Below are 24,317 nucleotides of genomic sequence, written 5' to 3'. Positions count from 1 at the left end.
ACGTGACCAACCTAACTAATTGGCCGTGTCGGGTGGTGGTAGGTATTTACGCGATATAACACAAAAAATGTTTTATTACGAACAACATTTCTCGCGAAAGCCTACAGCGTGTTAAGTTGCCAAACTTACAATTCAAACGTCTCGCCGAAGATGGGGTTCAGAGTGTTGCTTTGGGTTTGTGTGCGCGCGCTTTTGGCGAGCGGGAAGTGGTGATGCGGGCAGAGATCCAACGTCACGAAGGGGTCGCTCAGGCCTGCGGGTGCCACACAGAACGCGCCGTCGTAGCAAAGACAAAGATCCCTGTATAGCCTTCAACATACTGTTGGGGCAAGTGCTATTAGCGAGCACCTATGAAGACACACCGGCTTTGGTTGTAGGTCACGGCCTCTCGTGATCAAGGTGGAACTACTTGTAGTTTAGATTATGTGTGTCTGTACTGCATTCGTGCACACAAAAAAAACATGAAAGTAGCATCATCTTACTCTATACTCTTTGGTTCTTTCGGTAAAGTCACGTAGGTAGAAATAAAATCAAATAAAACAAATCACTACGTTTCGATCGCAACACAAGCAATCTTCATCAGGTGGAACAACCACAGCAAGAAAATGCTGAAGTCAATCCACGGCTGGACAAAGATCGTGGAAGGTCACTAAACCGTGCTTTACTGCGCACTGGTCAGATCGGTGCCCCTTCGGCCACCGCCCCTGGCACAGTAGACCCCACGCGACGGGGCAGGGTGGAGCCAGGGCGGGTCTCGCACGATGGCGCTAGCCCTGCTCACCGTTGGAGTCCATCGCCGGCAGCCCCGTTCCGTTGAGCACCTCCACGTGCAGCCTGCTCTCCGCGTGCCAGCAGCGCACCCTCAACTCCCCCAGGCCGCTTTGGTGACACAGCTCCTGCAGGCACAGGGGGCACTTCGCGGTCGGCAACAGCCGGGCGGCTCACAGTCGCTAACGAATATCAACCACACCCAAGTGGCTAGGTTGGAGTAGCTCGCAGTCGCTAACGAATATCAACCACGGCCGGGTGGCTAGGTTGGAGTAGCTCGCAGTCGCTAACGAATATCAACCACACCCAAGTGGCTAGGTTGGAGTAGCTCGCAGTCGCTAACGAATATCAACCACACCCAAGTGGATAGGTTGGAGTAGCTTGCAGTCGAAATGCTGTGAGTCCAAATCCTGGTTGGCAGGAGGGTGGGGTTGACTCAGCTCATCATCCCACTGGGGATGGTAAAACTAGTACTACTTTCTGTGAGAGTCAACAGTGTTCGTCCTATGAAGAGACTTGCCACCTGCCATAGGAATGAGGAATTTCCACCACTGGCTCGGGGTTTAAACGAGAGATGAGCACCGACTCGTCAGTGCTCGACTGAGCAGGACATCTCTTTATTGGGTGAGTCTTGTCCTCACCGTCGTGCCGTCTATCTCACGCAGCGACCATCACCTCGTAAACGCATAAGGTGCTTTATCTCTCCCCTCACAGCTTTGGACACTCCATGGAAGATGTGAGGACACTTTCTCCATCAATGGAAAATGAACGAGAGTCCAGTTTGTGACTGTGGTGGTGTTGCGTCATCTCAGACCGTGCAACATCTCGCGAACGACCGCCCAATCGGATCATTCAACAGCGATCTGAAACAAATCCACGCGGCTACTCCTGAAGCAGTCGAATGGAATTCAAATCTCGACATTTTTGTAATCTATATTCTTGGTTCTTTCGGTAAAGTCACGTAGAAGGGAAATAATACAAGAATAAAAATAAAACAATAAAATTCTCACGACGTTTCGATTGCAACACAAGCAATCATCATCAGGTGTGAAAACCACAGCAAGACATTTTTTGAAAAAAGTGGTGTTTTTTTCTTAACGTTACCACCACGGACAGCAACTGGTGGTTGTTCAGACGGACGAGTCCATCTATGCTCAGAATGGAGGAGGGGGAGAGGAGAATGGAATGCGGTCTGAAAGTCACCGTAAACGTGAACACAATCAAATAAGACCCGAAATGGTTTATCACATCCTTCCAATGATTGCTAAGCCAGAATCCATCTTCTCGGTTGAAAATGTCTCTGTGTTTGTATATGTGGATAGCCTCATGAACGAATCTCTCATGGTAGCCGGATGGCTTGCAGAGAACCTCAATCTTGGAGAAGTCAATGTCATGTGAGCCCACTGAATAATAACAGTGGTCTGCCACGGCTGAGGTGTTGGTCCTACCGTGTTTTAGGTCTGCTTTGTGTTCACGGATGCGGTCCGAGACATGTCATTTGGTTTCTCCAATGTAACTGCTACCACAGAGGCAACTTAGTTTGTAGACGCCAGGGAATATGTCTCGGACCCCCGCCCCCGCGGATGTGACAAACAAACCTGCTCTTTTATCCTCTCCAGGTAGAACTCCTCGATGAGCTCCACCGTGGACAACGTCTTGAGACGGAGTTTCTTTTCCAGCACCTGTGAGAGAGCGACGGCAGCGGAGCAAATGTTTCGCCGATTTGCACGGAGCCACGGCGAGTCCACGTGCCGGGAGCATCTTCCGAAACCTAATTCAGCTCCTGAAGAAGGTCCAGCAGGTGAAGCGAAAACGTTGGACAATCTGAAAACACTTTGTAAAGCTGTACTAGCGCCACCGCGAAAACATACGCAGTGAAGAAACAATTGAACAAAATATATTCTGGGCCGCCGCATGGAATGAATACCGGGCTGTGGCGGGCGCACGCCTGTAATCCAGCACTGTGGAGGTAGCGAGGGTTGGTGGATCACCACACAAATGTTACGAAACTCCCCTTCCCGTGGGCATCCAGGAGCAGCAATACTCTTGCCTACCAGAAGGCGCTAGGGCAAGGTGGTGGATTAATCTCTCCTTCAGTCCCTTCTGTCTGGGATAGAGCGTTGCCCCCTCGCACGCTTGGGTTTTCTCCGAGTGCTCCGGTTACCTCTCACGTGAATTAACACCACGTAAACAAACACCTCGTTTATTGAGAGCCACAGAGCGGCTCATCACCAAGTGGCTCCTGTCCTCTCACTTGTCTGCTGTTGCTCGGCAAGTGCGAGATGCATTCATTTTTTTATTTGCCAGGTAAGGCCCACTGACCTATGTAGTTTCTTTTTCACAAGTGACCTGACCACGAATGACAGCTCAACGAAGTGGCTTATCCCATGGACATTGACAGCAGCCAAATACTCCAAAACGCGTGACGTTGATTCTAAACGTGGAGGGAAAAACCGGAGGACCCGGAGAAAAATCCACGCGACCACGGGGAGAGAGACAGACACCGCAAACTCCAAATATACAGCAGGCGTCAGGTTTGGGATCAAACCCACAACCTGTATACCAAAACGTGTTAGTCAACATTTCACCACCGCGGCAAGCCCAGATGTCGGCGCGTGAATGATGACGCCACCATGTGAACTGAACGTGACGGTGCGCGCGTGTGCTTGACGACGACGGCGGAAGCGGCTCACCTGAAACTCGTCGCTGTCCAGCACCGCCGGCAGCAGTCCTTCCCCACCCGCGTGGAACGTCTCGCGCAGCGCCTTCACGCGTCACACGACACCCCCCCCCCCCCCAAATCGTTCGGCGAAATCGGTCAACAACTAAAAACGACCTTCGTATATAACATCGTTTGACGGAGCCCTGGGGAAAGCCTCCCAGAGCAGACGCCGTTGCTGTTCGCGACGACGGTGTTTACAGGACGGGTTTTGACACCGCTCCGCCTTATTTATATACAAATGCCATTAAATAATCCAGTCCCTCATACTGCTGTCCCCCGGTTCCTTTTTATTGGGGGGGGGGGGGGGGTTAGGTTCCATAATAAACCTTTTCCCTTGAGTTTTACTTGAAGCCAGTACACGTTTTCCCAACTCGCCGCATTTGGAGATCGCGTCGCCATGAGACATTTTCAATATCTCTCCGCTAATGGAAGCACCCTTCCTTAGTAGACGAGCATTGTCGACGGTGGCCCTCCACCGCAACCAGACTGCCTGAAATATTAGCGTACGTTTTTTTTCTTCCCGTTATGACGCGGGCGGTTATAATTGCAGTGGTTACGCTTGCTTGGCTTGTGTTTTGTACGCCACTGTCAATTTAAGTCCGTATTTTTATTTAATCGGCTTTCCAAAATTAATTATAAGATCGTTATTGAGAGAGAAATAAAGAAAAAACCATAGTGGGTATATCAGGGTGCCTTTTGTGAGTGCTGCTGCTGGCCTGTACGGTTCTAGTAAAACACCGGATCGAATTTTAAGTTCTTGTCTTGTCCTTCAAGGCCCTGAAAGGGTTAGTAGCTCCACTATATCTGGGAGATTTGCTGAAACCGTATGCGGCCCCGGTTCGGGAAACTGAAATCCACCAAATCCGGTCACCTCTGAGTGTACCAAGGACAAACCTATGTTCAATGGGTGATAGAGAATTCAGCAGTCAGGCGCCTCGTTTGAGGAACGTCTTGCTCCAGTCAGTGACGGACGCTCTGTCAGTCGAGGTTTTTAAGGCTCGTCTGAAAACACGTGTATTTTCTCCTGCATATCCATCTGTGTAAGGCTGTTTTCCTCTGAGTTTTCACGTAAGGGTTCTTACTGGGATCGTGTTGTAAAGCGCTGTGAGGCCTTGTGTGAATGGCGCTTTATACAAATGAGTTTTACTCACTCGCTCTACTTTACTTACCAGCAGCGAGTAATGGAAACGGACGTCAAACGACACACAGTGGGACTGGCGACCCCGAACGGCGTCCGTGAAAATGTCTAGAAGAGCCGTCCACACTGTCTGCATTATCCTGATGGGAAACAAGATTAACTGTGAATGACCCAACCAATAATAGATACCCACTTTAATTTGTATGAATACATTAACCCCCCCCCACCACCCGGTCCTCGCACCTGATTGGCTCACAAGTGACGACGTCACATTGATCTCTCCTCTAAACACCGAAACAGGAAGAGGATTTCTCCACAATTCTGTCTGTTGCCTGATGAGGCTGGTTGTAATTACCGGCGAAATGTCACGGTACTCGAATTGTAAATGTTGTAGTGGGTTTACTCCACCAACTCCACCAAGTGGTGCTGAACTAATAATGAATTGACATGTTTTTTTACATGACAACCCTTACTAAATGGCTGTGTCAGGTGGTGGCGGGTTAAACAACACATCTATATTTACGCCATCTGACCCAAAAAACCTCTATTATGGATAAGTTCAACACAACATGCTGTAGAACTCAACAGACGGCAGGGACAGTATAATTTTCAGAGAATGAACTGGGCCACCAATATAACGAAGGCAAAATGAATTAAAGTACCATAAAAGTAATAAAGCAAATAGAAATCAGAACAAAAACAACTGTTTTGCACGTGAAATAAAACAAATTGGCACAAACGTAAAGCAATGACAACTTAAAGTTCAATATTAAATTCCCTCCAGCGCAAGTTGGTTCGAGCGGGTTATTTTTAGACTCATAATAGTGCAATTATAGAATTAAGATACAGCAGCATTAAACGGACATAGGGTGACTATGGCGCTAATATGTAAATAGGTGAGGATATATGACCAAAAATACAAATGGCAATAATACACAATGGCGATTTTGTATTTAAATTATCAAAACAAACCCTTGATGCCTTGCAATAGGTGTGTCTGTTCAGTGTTTGAACATCTTAACACCTCCTGTGTTATTGCCAGAAAGGGTAAAGCCTATTTTTCTTATTCATGTTATTTGGGTCTTACGGTAAAGTCACGTAGATAGGTTCAAATAAAATAACAAAAAATACCAAAAAACTATAACATTTCGATCGCAACACAAGTGTTCGTCATCACACATTGCTTCATCAAAACAAATAAGACAACTGCAGTGTGAGGGAGGATTACAAGATAAGGATTTATCAAGTCCACAGAATAGAGTGATCTCAGTAACTCGTGACGTAGACCCATAACTTACAGTTTGTAAGCAGAAATTAATGGAAACAATACGCATGGTACAAATGAATACGTGTAATAAGAGTACAGCCTGTATGCGCTGTGAGTGGACTATTGGCTACGGGAGGTAATGACAGGGGAGTCAGCCTACAGTGTGAATGGACTAGTGGCCACGGGGGTATCAGCTGTGAGTGTGAAGGGACTGGTGGCTACGGGAATGATCAAGAAGGGAGCGTGGTCAGGTGAGGGGAGAGGACGGTGGAGTCTGCCGGTGGAGCGAGCGTCCAGAGTCAGCGACAATGATCGAGAAGGGGGGCGTGGCCTCGGTTGGTATAAAAGGGAGATGCGCGGGAGACTCGTGGCTGTTGCGGTGGGGTCTCTAGCTCATGTCAAGTGAACGTGTCTTCAATAAAGTGCCATCCTAAGAGAAATGTGCCAAGTCCTCATTACACATGTGTAGTGGCGTAACGCGTGCAGGGTTGCAAACAGCGAATGCATTCACGCGCGGGGTTTGCAAACAGCGTGTGCATTTCAGGGCGAGCAGGTGCAAGCGTTAGGACATGGAACAGCCGCCAGAGAAGCGCCAGCAATTGAGGGAAGAAGCGGTAATTAGGTGGGTGCATTTGGAGACAGCCAGGTGCAAGCTAGCAAAAGTAGATGCTGGAGAGACGGGAGATGGAGACGATAAGGGAGAGAAAGCACGTGCAGGAGGTGCCACCGAGACGCGGGCTTAATAGGAGGCAACTGAGGACCCTTCATGAGGAGGGGGATATAAAGGGGTGTGCGGAGAACATGGGTTGAGTTGGTTGGAGCTGAAGGAACGAATAGGACAAGAGCCAGAGACAAGAAGCCTGGGACCTCGCCCTCCACACCTCGTCCTCCCCAGCGGTGTTGGCTGATCCCCCGCTGGGGGCACGGACGAGGTTGGAGGTGTGAGAGAAGGCTGACAGGCTAGCGGAGTGTTAAGTGACAGGCTAGCGAAGTAAGAGAGAGAGTTTGGAGCAAGAGGTGCGTTGTGTTAAGAGTGAGGAGCATCCGTGCGGGATGCGAAGTAATAAAGTGTGTTGTTGTGTGTGGGAGCGGTAGTGTAGCGGTTAGCGCGCCATGCTATGAACCTGGCGACCCGAGTTCGATTTCCGCTCACGGCCAACACCAGTGACGATTATCTGAACCAGTCCTGGGCCTACCCTAGGTCGAATCAGCCTCAAATGAGTGCCTGATGCAGTGTGTAAAAACATTGCCACAGGGGAGACAAAGGCGGTCGGGCGTGGTGCTGGCCACCCACTCCCTCGTGTACCGTGCTGGTCTTCATAGGTGCTCGCTAATAGCACCTGCCCCAACAGTCTGTAAAGGCTATGCGGGGGATCTTTGTCTTTGTGTGGTTGTAGGTCACTGCGCAAAATGAACGGTTTTCATGACAGAAGGGCATATGAATAAAATGGCATGTATGCATACATGACATGTTCAAATGCTGGGAAATATACTGGCACAATGCATTTTCATTCACACTTGATAGCAATACCTAGCACATGACATGTCATTCCGAAATGTAAACACGCTTGACGTGGAATTGATTTCTATTCATGGCACAAAGGAGAGCACCCCAGTTTGAATTCAATATTTTCAGAGCCGTATCATAATTGATATTGCGATTACAGATGTAGCAACATAGAATGGGTTACTAGGGCGCGTAGCGCTGGTTACTGGTAGAGAGCGGGATTGTGGGTGTAGTAGCCCGGTCTACCAGCAGGGCAGGTGAAATGTCCCACTGGAGCGCGTAGTTGCCGGCAGAGAGGGATCTGAGGACACTGCAGCCGGTCTGCCAACAGGGAAGGTGATAGGCCGGAGTAAGGGATGTAGGGTAAAGGTGACAGAGGGGACACGTGGGGCGAAGCCCAGAACCTTCTGGTAGGAGGATAAAAGGGAGGTCCTGACGCTGGGTCGGGGCTGTCGTTTGGAATGGAACCCATCGTCTACGCAAGTCTTCGTCCCCGGCTTCACCTCCTCGGCATTGTGGGTCAGGCAGCGTGCCGGCCATCCTGACCCGTGTGTTGTTATCACCTGTACTGTGAAGTGTAGAATCGACGTGTGTGCCTCCTACTATTGGTGTCTCTGAAGTGACTACTACACAGGTAATGAGTATTGCACTGAAAAAAAACGTTTAAAGGTGAGAATGACGAATACCTGATGCACCGCTCGTTCGAGAGTCTTTGGTTGAATGTGAAGAGGCTTGCTTCAAGATACTCAATCAGCGGTGACAGAGCCTGCAAATAGTTGTAGACAATATTTTTTTAATTCACGCTTCTGTTATTTATTAATTGATATGAATAAACAGATTGATTCCTGCACTTAACATCACACGCACAAAGTACGACTATTTTGTTACTATTTTTATTTTACCAGGTAAGGCCCACTGAGCTATACAGCTTTTATTTCAGAAGCGACCTGGCCACAACTGATAGCTCAACGAAGTGGCTCATCACGTGGACATTTATAGAAAACAAATACTCTAAACACGTGATGTTCATTCTAAACGTGGAGGGAAAACCCGGAGGGCCTGGAGAAAAATCCACGTGACAACCACGGGGAGAGACACACGCAAACTCCAAATATACAGCAGGCGTCAGGGTCGGCATTGAACCCACAACCTCCTGTAACGTGAATCGTGTGTGAATGACTGTATTGTTTACAAAATCAGTTCCGACAATAATATACGAGGCTTGGATTCAAGGCCACGAGCCACAAGGCCAAGACAAGGCAAGGAACTGCAGCCTTTTAAGTCGAGGCTACCGTCAAGCTGAGTCAAGGGCGGGTCTCCTAGGCTACTGATTAGCTACAGTAAGCAAAGCTCGTGTTGTAATATTGCAACTGCAGTATGGAACTTCTTTGAAACAAATTGATACCATTACATCTCCTCCCAATGTAATTTCGGGGAGATAAAATGTTAATTTAAATAATAAACTCGCCAGTACGTTCTATCCGAGTCATCATTGAACAAAGATGGCCACTGCATCGCGTGCTTTCAGATGCGTTTCTGTGGCCGTCTGGAACGCTCTTCCTTCTGAAATGAGGAAACCACTGGAGCTGATTGAAAAGTTATTTCTTGAGAACAGTTTTTAGAAATCAGTTCGTTATCCTTCCCTCGCACCTACGATAAGCAAAGTTGGCTATATACAATCTTGATTTGAAGCTTTCGTGACTGCAGGAATCCATACTCTTGGTTCTTTCAGTAAAATCACGTAGTTAGAAATAACTACGTGACTTTTGTTTCATTTCATTTTTTTTCTAACTACGTGATTTTACCAAAAGAACCAAAGAGTATGGCTATGTACAGTGCAAAAGAATTTCAACATACATACATAGGTCACAATTCTGAGATATTACACGTGACCAGTTTGAAAGACGACACAAGCCCTTGAAGTACTGAGGCCCGCGGACTCCCTAGGCCACAGTGGCGAGGCCGTGCACTGGTTTCAGGGACCAAAGACTGACTTAGACCAGACGCAGAGTGGAGGTTCACATCACACGCATGTGTTCTGCTGAAGTAGTGCACATCATGGCTGGCAGCGTTACGTGAGCCATACTGCACCTGTGCCAACCGTGTGGGCAGATAGACCTTACTGGCATCTTGGCCAGGGAGGTTTGTGGGTGGAGGGGGGTGGTGTTACTATGGGCTGCACATGAGTTCCAGGATTTAGGATGCACATTTCAGACAATATGGAAACATCACTGCCATAGCCTTGAACTGGCTCGCCAACGTCGACACCTACACGGAACGCCATTCATCACCCCGCCCAACAGGAGAAGAAGAATAAGACGAAGACTTCACCTCTGGAGGTTGAATGTAGTCTGGTGCATTCACGAGGGATGCCACTCGCTGCTTAAGATCCAAAAGCATCTGAAGAAAGAAAGAAAGAAAGCGAGGATGAACAGATTAAAAGAAAGCACAAGTACATGACAGCAGGGCTTCATTTCAGCCGGGTCTATCTGGGTCAGTAACCAAAAATTTATAATTAAAAAAAGAAAATATTTGTATTTTACCAGGAAAGGCCCATTGAGCTATACAGCTCTTTTTCAGAAGTGACCTGGCCACAAATGACAGCTCAACAAAGTGGCTCATCTTGTGGAAATGTATTGCAGCTAAATGCTCCAAATGCATGATGTTGATTCTAAATGTGGAGGAAAAAACCGGAGGAACCGGAGAAAAATCCACGTGACCACGGGGGGAGAGAGACATGCAAACTCCAAATATGTGGGCATCACGGTCGGGATCGAACCCACGCCCTCCTGCATACCAGGTGAGGTAGTTAACATCTTGCCACCGTGGCACCTTTCTACACCCGGCACACCACATCCAGTATATATCTTTCTATGGCTGCGGCTATGAGTCATGTACTGCCTTCAGGTGGGCGGGTGGGTGGGATCCGGGCGTCTGGTAGAGGGAGGGGGGGTTAGCGATGCCCCGTAAAATAATCCGTGACGAATTAAGCCCCCGGACGAGTTACGGTCTGAACGTTTGACAACGAACCCGCGTGGGCACGCTGGTAAGGATGTCGTTGGCTTGGCAGGCGAGGTCGTCCTGGGCTCCGTGCAGCTGCCCGTATAGCGCCGTCTGCACCTGCTTGCCGTGGTCTCCTATCGCCGCCCCGAACTCCTCCCAGCCCAGCTGCTCGGGGAACAGCAGCAGCTTCTCCCGCACGAAGTCCAGGTCGCCCACCACGGCGCACAGCTGCGCTCGCACGGGCGGTCGCCACGCATAACGCAACAGGGCGGGGGGTGACGGCGAGCACATTCAACGCTCGCGAGCCACGCGTGGGTTTTTTCCCCCGGATTGGGCTGCGCGTTGAGCATTTCATCGCGGTTGGCTGCGTACGGTGCGAAAGAAGTTCGACGTACGTACGTTTGTTGTCATTTTCATCTTCTGAAGACGCCCGCAGGAGTGCGTGGTGCGAGCATGAGAGAATAAATGCTTAACAAGCGGAAAGCCGAGCTCGGACGATACACATCTGCTTGACTGATCGGTGGTTGGTTAGGAGTTATGACATTATGTACTTTAGCATCATCTCACAACCCTGAGCCAGCAGTGGAAATTCCACATTCTCAAAGCAAGGGGCAAGTAAATCCAGAGGACAATCACTGTTGACTTCCCCCACAAAGCGGTTTATCAACCCTGGAGGCATGATGGGCTGAGTCAACCGCCCACCCCCAACAAGAATTTGACCTCGCAAACCTCAGTTCTGTGATTACCTGCGACGACACTTTGCTCTCTCTGCCAGCAGGCTCGGCTGAACACTGCTCCAGCTTCTGATGGATGAGTGTGGCATAAGCGACGCTGGCGTCACAAATGTCCTGATCGAAAAACAGAACCACCAAAAAACCCAACAGTCAATGATGGAATGGCACCATGGCTCAGTGATGCCATGATCACGTGTTGCACAGGCAGGGACCCCCTTTAATGCGATTCCCCCATCGTTGTGGTCACCGAATGCCAAGTGACCAAAACTTCCAGGCCCTCCTGCCGCAATTCGTGAAGGAGGATATGTCATAGTTTTTGCCGCCCGATTCAAAAGAGCAGAGTAGGCTCAAGAAAGTTGCCAGGAGGAACGGGTGGGGAGGTGGGAGGGCTCATCCACATTGCAAATCGTAACCCCACGTTAGAAGACACCATCAATGAACGGCGAATCCAGGAGGATAACTACTCGCTCCACCAGTACACCACTGCCCGAGGCTTGTATGTAGTGTACGTATGTTGAACTTCTTTCGCACCGTGGTAGCCAACCATGCTAATCGGAGGTGCGGGGGAAGGACAATGAGCCAAATACAAAAAAGCAATTCAATTGAAAGAAATTTTCAATCGATATTTAAAAGTTCATAGCTCCAGTGGCTTCCTAATATCGGAAGCGTTCCAGACAGCCGCAGAAGTGCATCTAAAAGAGCAATGCATTGACCATCTTAGTTCGATGGTTAGCCAAATGCTGCTGTGAGGATGACTGGAGTTTGCGTGATGATTTATACTCCTTGACGAGATCAGCAAGGTTTTGTGGTTCATTTGTGGCTCGTGACTTGCCGCGAGATAAACCGGCAAAATCATGACTCTCAACAGCTGATTATAATTATTGCTGCCACCTTGAGAGACACTCTTAATGAATGTCTGACAACTTTACATTAAACTCTGGCTGAAGTTTAACATTGCAAATAGACAGCTCTTGGTCTAGGCGCAGACATCTTGTATAATATTTGTTCAGAATTCACTCACGCACAGGATAGTTACTGTATAATGTGCTGCCCCATAAAACAAGAGAGCAGATACAAATTAGAACTATCAAGACGGTTAAAATCGCCTGACAGATAAAAGTGAATTCACAGCCACTTTTCCTGGTGGGGCATGTTGGCATCTCACCAGCAGGGCTTAATTTCTTAACCGAAATGCTACTCAGCTCACTTGGAGTCTGGATTATCGTCGCAAGGTACTATCACTACACCACAAGGATGTGCCTAGCCGCAATAATCCTATGTTATTGTCCCCGATAATCCTGTAATCCTAGAAAAAATGCTTTACAAGGTAACACGAGGCCAAGGTGGGATGGGTGTGGTGGCTTGGTGCCAAAAATAATTCCCGGAACAGCATTCCGGATTGTTCCGGCTGAATCCGAGTAACTGCTCAGACTCGGCGAAGGGAGACGTCAGCCGTCTTGGACGTCAGTCGCCTTGGCCGCGTGACGGCGCTCACCTGGGTGAGTTTGGTGGCGAGGACGAAGGCTTCCAGTGGCTCGGGCCACGCCAGATTGTGCCAGAACTTCTCGAGCTGGGAGAGACAGGTGGCCGTGTCCACGGCGGAGGTGCTGTGAAAGACCAGGCTGTCCATCGCCTCCAGCTGAGCCGCGGCGCGCAGGGAAAGAGGCGGGGGGTGGGGGGGGGGCGACAGCGCAGAGGTCATTGTGGGTTTCACCGTGAGAGTTGGTGCTTTGTGATCGTCAATAGAGCTGAGGAGGAGGAGCAAGAAGAAGAAAAGGAAAAGAAGGAGAAGAAGGAGATGGTGCCCGTGAAAGGTGGGATACCGCAATAAACAGAGGAGTCACCGAGTCTATGCTGACAGCCTTCCGGATGCGATCGTGAATCTTCTGCTGGATGACCACGAACCACTTGTTTATGGCTGGCTGGAACCACTTGTGAAAGCCGAACAAAGCCAGCGTCTCCGTAGCCCTGCAAGGCATTGAGCACAGAGCCACTGTGAGGGTGCGGCCACGGTTGCCGACGGGCAGAGCCCCACCATAGGTTGTCGGGTTACACGGGGCTTCAACCAGCTCTGTGCCGGCGACCCGAGAAATAATTTCCACACCCGGCACACCACACCCAGTATGTGCCTCGCTATGGCTGCGGCTACTAGCTAGGCGCATGTCTACTCCAGTCTACCAGCGACCCGGGAAACAAAACAAAAAACCTTAAAAGGTGAAAATGCCCAACTCAAAAAGTACTTAAAACACAATGACGGCTGGGATCCCAATTCATGGACCACTTAGCTTACCCTAGGGGTGGCTGGGGAGGGGGGCACCAAATATCACTTGCCACTGATATGAGCCGTGCCTGGGAGTTGAATACAGGTTTCCAGGTTCATAGTGTAGAGCGAGCTTCACCTGGACCATTCATATTTTCCCCTACGTAAGTGCAATTACTCGAGTGATATACACACATATCTCGAAAGGCCAATAACAATACTTTAATTTAATATACAGTCGTTCATGCTTCTTGCATTCCATAACGCTGTCCATTAATTACATATGATTCATATTAAACGGTCACTTCTGATAGAGTTTATAAATACAACATGAAGCACGGTAGTTTTTATTCTTCAAAATCAGTCATGCACATCCACCGCCGTTACAGCGTTAACAATGGACAAATAATTTCTGACCCCACAAAATAGCCGCCCTGTACGTGCGCATGTTGAACTTCTTTCGCATTGCACGCAGCCAACCGTGCTAGTCGGAGGTGCATGTTAATCAGAGGTACGTGCTAATTGGAGGGTGCCCTGGCTTCGACCTGACCAGAAATCCCTGCACCACACACAAGCGCAACGGGGACATCGCAACGGGCTCCGCGCCCACCGTCTCACGCTCAATTGCGACTGCGGCTCCACGTCTCAAACCACGTGCCACGTACAACAGGTGCCACGTCCCCCAACCGCTGCCCCCCGCAAGATCGCTCAACGGAGGAGCCGCACGCGTGGGGCCTCCACAAACGCCAGCGATAAACCGCCCCAGAATATCGAAGCGGCCTTTTTGACTTTTGACGTTCGGCCGTTACGCGAGAAGACGGTGGGATGAAACTTTGCTGACGTTACAATGAAGCGGTCCGTGGTACAGCCGCAGCAACGTCAGCAGTTGGCAGGAGCACCTCCGATTAGCACCGTTGGCTACGTATGGCGCGAAAGCAGTTCAACACACACACACACACAGTACCTGTCTGTGACGTGCTGATGGAGACCGTGCAGCTCTTTGAGGTGGACGTAGACCACGAAGAGCATTTCTCCGACCTCGCAATCATAGTGCCCATCCTCGGCGCCCTTGAGCAGCTGGGACATGTCTTCTGCGACACGCTGGACAGTGTCAGCCACCTGCAATTCGACAAATCAGGGGTCCATTCGGCACCTAAAGACGGCCAGGCGGCTCCGCGGGAGAGCAAGCGAATCCCGAGCGGAAGGTCACGAGTGCAAACCCTGCTCGGGGGTTGACTCAGCCCATCGTCCTACCGGGGTCGATAAAATAAAGACCACTTTGTGGGGAAGTCAACAGCAGCTGTTCTCTGGAGAGACTCGCCCCTGTCATAGGAACATAGAATTTCCACCGCTGGGTCAGAGCTGTAAACAGGAAATGAGCACCACCACCTCAACGCTTATTCGAGCAGGAAATCACTCTGAGTTTGAATCCACACTTGACACTCTGCCACAATGCTGCATTGAACAGATGCAAATCCGCATTCTCTCTGCACTTTTGTCCAGTAAACGTGGTGTCATGTTGCCTACGTTTAATAATAAATGATGGAAATTTGAACTTGGACCGCGTTGCACAGCACTCGCTCGCTCTCGTGGACAGAGAACTACTCAGAAGCGCGAGGAACCACAGACAAGCAGGAAGGCAGCAACGCGATGATCCTTCGACGACAGTTGCCCAAGCTCTGTGGTCCTATAAAGTGTTCTAATTTTACCAGATGAGGCCCACTGAACTATATCGCTCTTTTTCAGAAGCGACCTGGCTATCACAAATTATAGCTCAACGAAGTGGCTTATCATGTGGGACTTTACAACAGACAAATGCTCAAAGCGCGTGATGTTCATTCTCAATGTGGAGGGAAAACCCGGAGGACCCGGAGAAAAATCCATACGACCACGGGGAGAACATGCAAACTCCAAATATACAACAGGCGTCAGGGTTGGGATCGAACCCACAACCTCCTATATACCAGGTGAGGTAGTTAACATCTATATAATAAGTAACACCATATTGTCATCGGCCAATTCATGAGTGTTTACATGTGAGATAAATCTGCAGCGTCCTGAGAAAACACAAGCGTGCGAGGGGGAAACATTCTATCCCACACAGACGGAGGAGGTGGAGTCCACATTATGTCCGCACGGCCTCCTCCTGGCGAGCCAGGGTATGGCACCTCGACAACCACGGGAAGGGAGTTTCAAAACGGTTGTGCGGTGATCCATCAAACCTCGTTGCCTCCAAAGTGCTGGGTTACAAGCGTGCATAGCCACCTCCTTACGCCCAATCGATACATTGGCACGAATGCACGCCATTGCCTGATGCAGATCAACTGCTCCGAGATGAACACCACATGCATTGTCTAAAATATGGCTGTCCAAACCAGGGCACGCAGGCCAAAACTGATCCACAGATTACTTGAATCCGGCCCTCCGGTCGGTGAAGGTGGATGAGGACCAGGACCGGTTCAGATATCGCTCACAACCGTGTGTATGTATGACGTTGAACTTGTTTCGCACCGTGCGTAGCCGGCCGTGCTTATCGGAGGTGCGGATATTGGCAATTGGCTAAAATAAAACGTGGGTTGCCCAGTTCCTAGGCTCCTCACTGGTTCCTAGGGTGCTAACCACAGCGCCAACCCCCTGTCACGGCCTAAACCAGCGGTTCTTAACCTCGGATGCACGCACCCCATGGGGTGAGAGGTGCCCTTTCTGGGGTTGCGAGACATGGCCGGATTTTTTTCGAAGGTAAATCATCGAAACGCAAATGAAGCGCCTGAGTACAGCCGCTTTGTTCCATCAGGCTGCAGTAAAGGTTAAGAACCACTGGCGTACATCAGCAGCAGCGGCAGCAGCGGCAGCAGCAGCAGGCGAATGCCAAGCTACTGCAGGTGCAACCTCTTACCAATGTCTCCAGAAGGCAGTAAACGATGTTGAAGTAGTCCACATTCACAGATCTGCAACAGACGAGCAAGCTGAATCAAACTGCGCAATTTGAGTACTGTACACAACTATTCACGTAAATAATAATAATCATAATATTGTGTTTATCTCAGTTCATTATATTTTGTGCCACTCAGAGAACTCTCAAGCGGCACTAGTTCACGACCACTCCCGTTACGCCGAATATTCCTGGGCTAGATTTTCCACGAAGCTGCTCACGATCCACCCTCAACCACATCCACTGCACAAATGGAAAAGTAAAAACTCTCCGGTAGTAGTGCGATTGTGGTCCATCCAGACCAGACCGTACAACGTATAACGTTGCAATTCCCCAATCCAACATATGCGTAGGAGTCATCACAGCGATAGTGATGATACGCTACTCTGCTTCCTCCTGACGCGGTTGTCTGGCTTGGCCGCCTGAATGTGAAGTTGTCGCCGTTGCTCTGCATCTACATCAGCCGCTGTGCGAAGAGAAGACGGCTCCTGTTACCATGTTGAATCAAACAATCACCCACGGCACCCTTCCATTCGAAGTTTCCGGAAACACATTCCTGCGGAGGGAGCTGGTAGCAACGTTGGGTTGCTCGGTCAATGGCCAGGGTCAACGACGGCGTGGTGTATTCCGCAAATATGCCCGACTGTGAGGGCGGGCACAAGCCGGCGTGAGTAGGTTAAACGTTGAGTTTTATAAGGGCACCACGGGGTGACCAGCCCCTCCCCACCCAGCCCCACCTCTCCCACCCCCCACCCAGCCCCACCCAGCCCCTCCCCACCCAGCCCCTCCCAACCCTCCCCTCCCCGCCCAGCCCCACCCTCCCCACCCAACCCCTCCCCACCGTCCCCACTCAGCCCCTCCCTCCCCACCCAGCCCCTCCCTGCACGACGGACACAATAATCCCCTGTGGGCTGGTGTAACCAGGAGGTTCCTACCAGTATAACTCTTTGGTTCTTTCAGTAAAGTTACGTATATTTTTTTTTTAAATAGCATACGACGTTTCGATTGCAACACAAGCAATCATCATCAGGCACAAATGAAAGAGGAAACAAACCTAGCAAACTTAGAAATATAATGCAATGCAACACAGAGCGTCGGCTAACATAAGTCAACACCCTACGTGGTTGATTACGTTCTTCCAAAGATTGCTAAATTTGAGAGAGACAAAACACAGACACGGAGACACAGACAGACACACAAGCAGAGAGAGACAACACAGAGACACACAGACTTTTGTTTCGAACGCAGCACGATCGACCCCCGCAACACCGCCACCGCCGGCCGCCGTCGATGGTTTAATCACCGCAGGAAGAGCTCTTGGTAGCAGCGTTTCTTGAGGCCCAGCTCGGTGGTGACCTTCTCGACGATGGCACTCAGCTGTGTGAGCCGCTCTCGCTCGCCTCGCATCGCCACCGCCGCCGCATCCTCAGACGCGTTCTCCTGCACGGGGAACGCCACGGGCGCTTCATGCAGCGTGCGCGCGTGTGATGAACTTCTTTGCCTTTTGTACGTTTGTATATTTTGTATGTATCTTTGCCTTTCGAATAGACGTTCGTTGAATTTCTTTCGCACCGTACGTAGCCAACCGTGCTCATCGGAGGTGCAGCGCGGTTACAAACCTTGCGGTCACGCATCGCCGTCTATTGCGTTTGCTGGCGGTTGTGTTGGTGTTGGTTGTGCTGATGATGGTGGTGGCGGTTGTGCTGGTGATAATTTTGGGGGCGATAGTGTATCGGTTAGCATGCTGCACTACGAACCTGGTGACCCGGGTTTGATTCTTGCTCACGGCCAACACAAGTGACAATTATCTGAACCGGTTCTGGACCTCCCCTAGGTCGACTCAGCCTCAACTGAGTACCTGGTGCAGTGCGTAAAAACATCGCCAATAGGGAGACAAAGGCGGCCGGGCGTGGTGCTGGCCACCCATCCCCTCGGATGCCGTTCTGGCCTTCATAGGTGCTCGCTAACAGCACTTGCCCCAACAGTCTGTTAAGGCTATATGGTAGATCTTTGTCTGTCTTTTTGGTTGTGCTGGTCGTGGTGCTGGTGATTATATTTGAGGTGATGGTTGTGCTGGTGGTCGTGCCAGTGATTATAGTTGAGGTGGTGGTTGTGCTGTAGTTGTAGTGGTGGTGACTCCGGGCCCCAAACTCCCACGCTTGTGGGACTGCCTTGCCACCTTGTGATGAGCCGAGTGACACAGCAGCTATGAATGTAATTGCTTACCTGGGCATCTTTGTCTGATTGAGCCAAGGATCTGTACCAGCTTTCAGTACCTTCCTGAAGAGGACATGCCAATCATCATTAATATTATTTTTACTCCGCTTGTTGGCTCAGGAAAGCCTCACTGAGTCTCAAGGCTTCTTTTCAGGAAGTCCCTGCCAAGCTGTCACAGTCGGGGGGCCACATTGCTATGTACTTACGTTGAACTTCTTTCGCACCGGACGCAGCCAACCACACCCACCGGAGGTGTGGGGCAAGGACAACAAACTAAACACAAAAAACAGTTCTAAAGAAATTCGTTTTTAATTTAGATTTAAAAGTGCATAGCCTTCAGTGGCTTCCTACTATCTGAAGGAAGAGCGTTCCAGACGGCCGCAGGAGCGCATCTGAAAGCGCGGCGATGCGGTGACCACCGCCTTTGTTCAATGGCCAGTCGAAAGCCGCTGCAAGGATGACCGGCGGAGTTCGCGTGATGGTGGTTTATGCTCCTTGACGAGATCAGCGAGGTACTGTGATTAATTATGTGGAAAGCACTTGGTACGTAATGAGTGAGTTATCCCAATTGAGTAATTTGCCGGTAATTGTTCAGCATTCGGAAGTTTGGCCAATTCCAATCGCATTGTGTGTTCTTTTAGCTATGGGAGGAAACTGGAGAACCCGGAGGAAAACCCACGCAGAACGGGGGGAGAGAAACACGTAAAGTGCACACAGAAAGGCACCCCGAGTCAGGAATCGAACCCAGTTCGTTCTTGCAGTGAGGCACAAGTGTTACCACTCCGCCAACCTGTCACGTGATTAATGAACTTCAGTGGTAAATGTAATATTGATTAAGTAAGGCGATTGGTGATCTATGAGTTTAGTTGTTAGCAGATACACCATGTGCTGCATTTAACATTTGCACTGAATATGAACAGTAATATATTTACCCAGGAAATCCTCACCAAGTCTCAATATTTTTTCATGACGCCGCTGCTGGGGCATGTTTTAATCGATGTTTTGCATGTGTGTGGGAAATTAGAGTTCCTGGAGAAACCCCACACGCAGGAGGGGTTGACAATCAAAGAGGAGTGATGGCTACAACACAGCAAGTTGGCACAACAGCGAGATCGGCAGCTACTCGCAACCAGCACACAGGAGAACTATTGCTGAGTTTGCAGTCGACCCCTCAGTCTGTTAACCATCGATGCCTGGGCCTCTTCCATGACATCCTGCCAGGGGGATATATTTCCACGCCAGTGCACCCAGCCTGGCGCAGGAAAAGCGGCGAAATCACCGGCGGTTGTTGGCCACCGATGGCTCTGTTTACCTGAATGGCAGTGGTAATCAGTCCCTCCAGGTCACCGTGATAAGCGCACAGCTGCTGAAAGGCTTCAGTCTTATAGAGCTGCGCCAACACACTGCTCAGGACGCGGGGCACACACAGAGGCAGAGGACACGGCACGCGTCAGTGCTCAGCACGTAAACATCACACGCCACGTAATCAATCCTACTTATTATTGCCAGTAATCATTACCCGAAATGTAACTCCGTGTCGAAAAAAAATATTATTTCGAAGAAAAAAAAGAAAGTTTTAGTTCTGCAATTTCTTTGTCATGGTTCTCCACGAGAGGAAGCTATAGAGGGCATTTTGGGCTACTTTTCTACGTTTGGCAAAATAATGTACGTAAAATGTAAAGGCTTAATGAAGTAATTCCCGTATTTAGTAGTAACAAGGCGCTTCATAAGATGCAGTACCTGTGTGCCGCAATGGGTGCCAACTCCAAACTAAAACAAATGAAACAAACATTTATTTCACCAGGTCAGGCCCACTGAGCTATCAAGATCTTTTTCGGAAACGACCTGCCTGCAAATGATATCTCAATGAAGTGCCTCATCACGTGGACATTTATAGCAGCCAAATACTGCAAACGCACATTTCTAAATGTGTAGGGAAAAACCGAAGGACCCGGAGAAAAACCCACACGACCACGGGGGTGAACATGCAAACTCCAAATATACAGCAGCAGGCGTCAGGGTCGGGATCGGACCCACGACCTCCTGTATGCCAGGCGAGGTAGTTAACATCTCGCCACGGCTCCCTTTAATGCAAGACGACACATGCGACGACAGAAATTGAGGTCGCGTATGTTCGTCATTCGGGGTGAAATTTGTTTTGTGGGGGGGAAACATTTAACTTTTTTTTTAAATAGACGTAAAGCCTTTATATAACAGCATGTGGCAGCATGCTACTACATGGGAAATGAAGAGAAACCCCATTTCATTCCTTGCACCGGGGCACAAGCCAACCAGGCGACGCCACTGCCTGCACTGTTCAATGTTGAAAAGATTAGAGTTGATCATCGATTATCCGGCACGTGATTAATCGGGTTCCAAAATTATCCGGCGATCCCGGGCCGATCCGGCAAAACTTCTCCAAAGGCTGTAACCAGTCCTGCGATCGTCAAACACATGTTGGTGTTGAAACGAGATTGTAGTACGTACATCACCCCCTGCAGAGTCTTCGAGATTAGAGTGAAAAATATGGTAAAGTCAATACAGCAACCTTGTACAATAGGTTAAAATAATGTGTCCATTCGTACGTCTATTTATGCCAATTAATATAGCAAACACATTTAAAACAATTTTAAAAAACACAACACCTAAAACAAAATTTTATGCAAGAATGTGCAAAAATAAGCTATTTTAAAAAATGATTTAGTGATTATCCGGAATTTTTGAAAATCCGGCACACCCCCCCCCCCCACCCCCCCGAAGCCGCCGGATAATCGATGATCAATTGGACTTGCGGACTTCAAGATTTGTAGAAATGGTGTCCAACAATAAAAACCCCGCCACGTAACCATTTTTGTTGAACCGCGGGGCCTCCTGCCCCAATAGCTCCTCCACCCCCCGCCACCCCCTACGGAGGAGTGAAAGATGTCAGCGGCCCCCACAGCTCGCTCCATTCGAATGAGAAACCGCAACGGGTGCCGTCGACGCGACCACCGAACATCGTTCGTCGTCGATCTCCCACCCCACCCCCCCACCCCCCCGGGTCTCCAGAGCATCAACGCGAGCCCCTGGAGGTGGTGCCGAGTTGGTGGTGGTGGGGGATGAAGCTGGAGACCAGAGCATGGCTTGCAGCTTGGCGGTGGCGTCCTCCAACCCGGCAGGGAGGGCGGGAATCTGGCGAAGCTTGCTGAGAAGGCCATCGATGTAGGTAGTGAAGCTCGCGCACAGCAGCTGGGCCTACAGTGCACACAACAAAGACAAAGATCCCCAACCCCCCCGTACAGCCTTAACAGACTGTTGGGGCAATTGCTGTTAGCGAGCGCCTATGAAGGCCGGTACAGTGGCACACGAGGGGTTGGGTGGACCAGCACCGTGCCCGGCCGCCTTTGTCTCCCCAGTGATGATGGTTGCAAACTGCACCGGGTACTCGTTTAAGGCCGAGTTCACCTAGAGGAGGCCCAGGACCGATTCAGGTAACCGTCACTGTTGGTAGCCGTGAGCGGGAATCGAACTCGGGTGGTTGGGTTCGTGGCGCAGCGCAGCACTAACCACTGCAATACCGCTCCCCGATGCATCAACGCACACACACAGATGTCCCCTGCAGCCTTTCGCAAACTGCAGGTGGGAATGCTGTCAGCAAGTTCCTGCTAAGGCCAAGGCGGTGTCCAGACAGCTCTCCCGGTGCTGATGGTTACATACCACGCCAAGTACGCATTTAAGGCTGAGTCGACCTCAAATGGATGGGTGACTACCGGGTTATCGTGCCAGCTTGCCTTGTGCTGTAATAATGACAATCATTAAGATGTATGAGGCGCCCTTAAACAATGGATCTCAGAGCGTCACGCATATGTAATAATGTTCTAGATTTGAAGCTTTCGTGACTGCAAGGAATCATCTTCTTAGGTTTTTTCGGTAAAGTCACGTAGAAAGTAAAATAAAATAAAAACAAAAATCACGACGTTTCGGAGGCAACACAAGTCTCCGTCATCAGGTGGGACCGTCACAGCCAGATTAGCTGTATCAAGTGAGGCAATGATTCAAGATGTAATCCCTTAAAAGCGAGTTGAGGGGGGAGGGAGAGGGAGGGGGGAGCTCATCAGACTATGGTAGCCAATGAAAGGAACGTATCGGGAGGGAGGGGGGGCGAGGCCAAAAGGGTGGGCGATGGACGTGGAAGCGCTTGTGCGCAAGCGGCCAATTACTGCACACGCCAACACAATGGAGAGAGAGGGGGAGGGGGGGTCTGATACACATGATAGACAAAAGAACGAAAATGCCCATGTTTATACCAATGCTGGCTGAACAATGACGAGAGTACTGTTAAAATAACTGGGGATGTTAACACTCGGTAAAGTACAGTAAAATAGTGCCTGTCAGATAAGATGGTCCAAAAAATTTGTGATTAAGTCTTTTTTGCATGGTTGATAACATCTTTCCAATGATTACTAAGTTTGTACCCATCATCACGGTTGAAATTATGTCTGTGTTTGTATATTTGTATGGCTTCGTGTACAAACCTTTGATGGTAGCCGGGAGATTTGCAGAGAACCTTGGTCTCGGAAAAGACAATTTCATGAGAGCCCACCGAGTTGTAGCAATGATCGGCCACGGCAGAAGAATCAGTTCTGCCGTGTTTCAGATCTGACTTGTGCTCGCGGACACGATCAGAAACATGACGTTTCGTTTCTCCAATGTAGCAATCACCACAAATGCAACTCAATTTGTAGATTCCAGGATACTGTAAGTCAGGAACGACATCCTTCACAGATGGAATCAGATCACGGATTTTATGCACTGTACTGAATCGGACTTGGATCTTATGTTTGTTTAGAATTTTGGAGATCTTTTTGGTCACGCCAGCTATGTATGGTAACGTGATGGTTTTGGTCGGAGTTTCATGTGGCTGTTTCTGTGTGGTGGGAGAGACAGCTTGGCGGATAGTACGGTCAGAGTATCCGTTCATCCTGAGGGCCCGATGTACATGTCTTAATTCACCGGTCAGGTGGTGTTTGTCAGAAATGCCATGTGCTCTGTGGTATAGCGTTTTGATGAGAGAGTTCTTTTGAGATGGGTGGTGGTGGGAATCCAGTTTCAAGTAGGAGTCTGTGTGGGTGGCTTTTCTGTAGACAGAATGTCCCAAGGAACCGTCAGGACTCCTCTCAAACAGAATATCCAAGAATGGTAGTTTACCGTCTTTCTCCACTTCCATGGTGAATCTGATGGATGGGTGTCTAGAATTGATGTGGTCCAAGAAGTGGTTCAATGCTGGGAGGCCATGTGGCCAGATGACGAAAGTGTCATCCACATATCTCTTCCACAGGGAAGGACGCAGGGTGGATGTCTGGATGGCGTCTGATTCAAACTTTTCCATGAATATGTTGGCTATAACTGGTGACAAAGGGGAGCCCATAGGGGTACCCTCATTCTGTTTGTAGAAGGTGCCATTCCAGGTAAAATAGGTGTTGGTGAGGCAATGCCTAACCAGCGCAGGTGCATCAGAATTCAATCCATGTTGGACTAAGTCCTCAATTATTGTTAGGGTGTCCGGTACTGGGACTTTGGTAAACAAAGATACTACATCAAAGCTGACGAGGATGTCATCAGGAGATAGTACCATGTCCTTAACCATAGAGACTAATTGGGTTGAGTGGAGTACTGCTGAAGAGGTCTTGCCTGTGAAAGGGAGCAGAGTATCTGATTGAAAACGGGCTAGTTTGTACGTAGGAGAGTTTATCGTCGACACAATGGGTCGTAGCGGGGTGCCTTCCTTAT

General features: G+C 49.6%; 1 protein-coding gene across 2 annotated transcripts in view; it reads right to left on the bottom strand.

Annotated features, from left to right (window-relative positions):
* Positions 1-24,317, bottom strand: part of LOC144730377 (BAI1-associated protein 3-like) — a 48,420-nt gene that overhangs the window by 4,121 nt on the left and 19,982 nt on the right. For both annotated transcript variants that reach the window (XM_078611157.1, XM_078611158.1), the window contains 17 exons: positions 21,661-21,782; positions 19,861-19,951; positions 18,558-18,611; positions 17,635-17,771; positions 16,296-16,347; positions 14,364-14,518; positions 12,984-13,107; positions 12,635-12,778; positions 11,152-11,253; positions 10,433-10,633; positions 9,734-9,802; positions 8,089-8,168; positions 4,660-4,768; positions 3,462-3,533; positions 2,367-2,450; positions 782-896; positions 130-253 (listed from right to left, as the gene is read on the bottom strand). In XM_078611157.1, coding sequence (XP_078467283.1) covers positions 130-253; positions 782-896; positions 2,367-2,450; positions 3,462-3,533; positions 4,660-4,768; positions 8,089-8,168; positions 9,734-9,802; positions 10,433-10,633; positions 11,152-11,253; positions 12,635-12,778; positions 12,984-13,107; positions 14,364-14,518; positions 16,296-16,347; positions 17,635-17,771; positions 18,558-18,611; positions 19,861-19,951; positions 21,661-21,782 — 1,835 coding nt within the window. The remainder of the gene's footprint in view (positions 1-129; positions 254-781; positions 897-2,366; positions 2,451-3,461; positions 3,534-4,659; positions 4,769-8,088; positions 8,169-9,733; positions 9,803-10,432; positions 10,634-11,151; positions 11,254-12,634; positions 12,779-12,983; positions 13,108-14,363; positions 14,519-16,295; positions 16,348-17,634; positions 17,772-18,557; positions 18,612-19,860; positions 19,952-21,660; positions 21,783-24,317) is intronic.

This window comes from Lampetra planeri, chromosome 35 (assembly GCF_965212315.1).
Source record: "Lampetra planeri chromosome 35, kcLamPlan1.2.h2, whole genome shotgun sequence".
Taxonomy (NCBI): Eukaryota; Metazoa; Chordata; class Hyperoartia; order Petromyzontiformes; family Petromyzontidae; genus Lampetra; species Lampetra planeri.
Note: the sequence above shows the minus strand (reverse complement) of the source record. Positions and strands in the feature narration are given on the sequence as shown.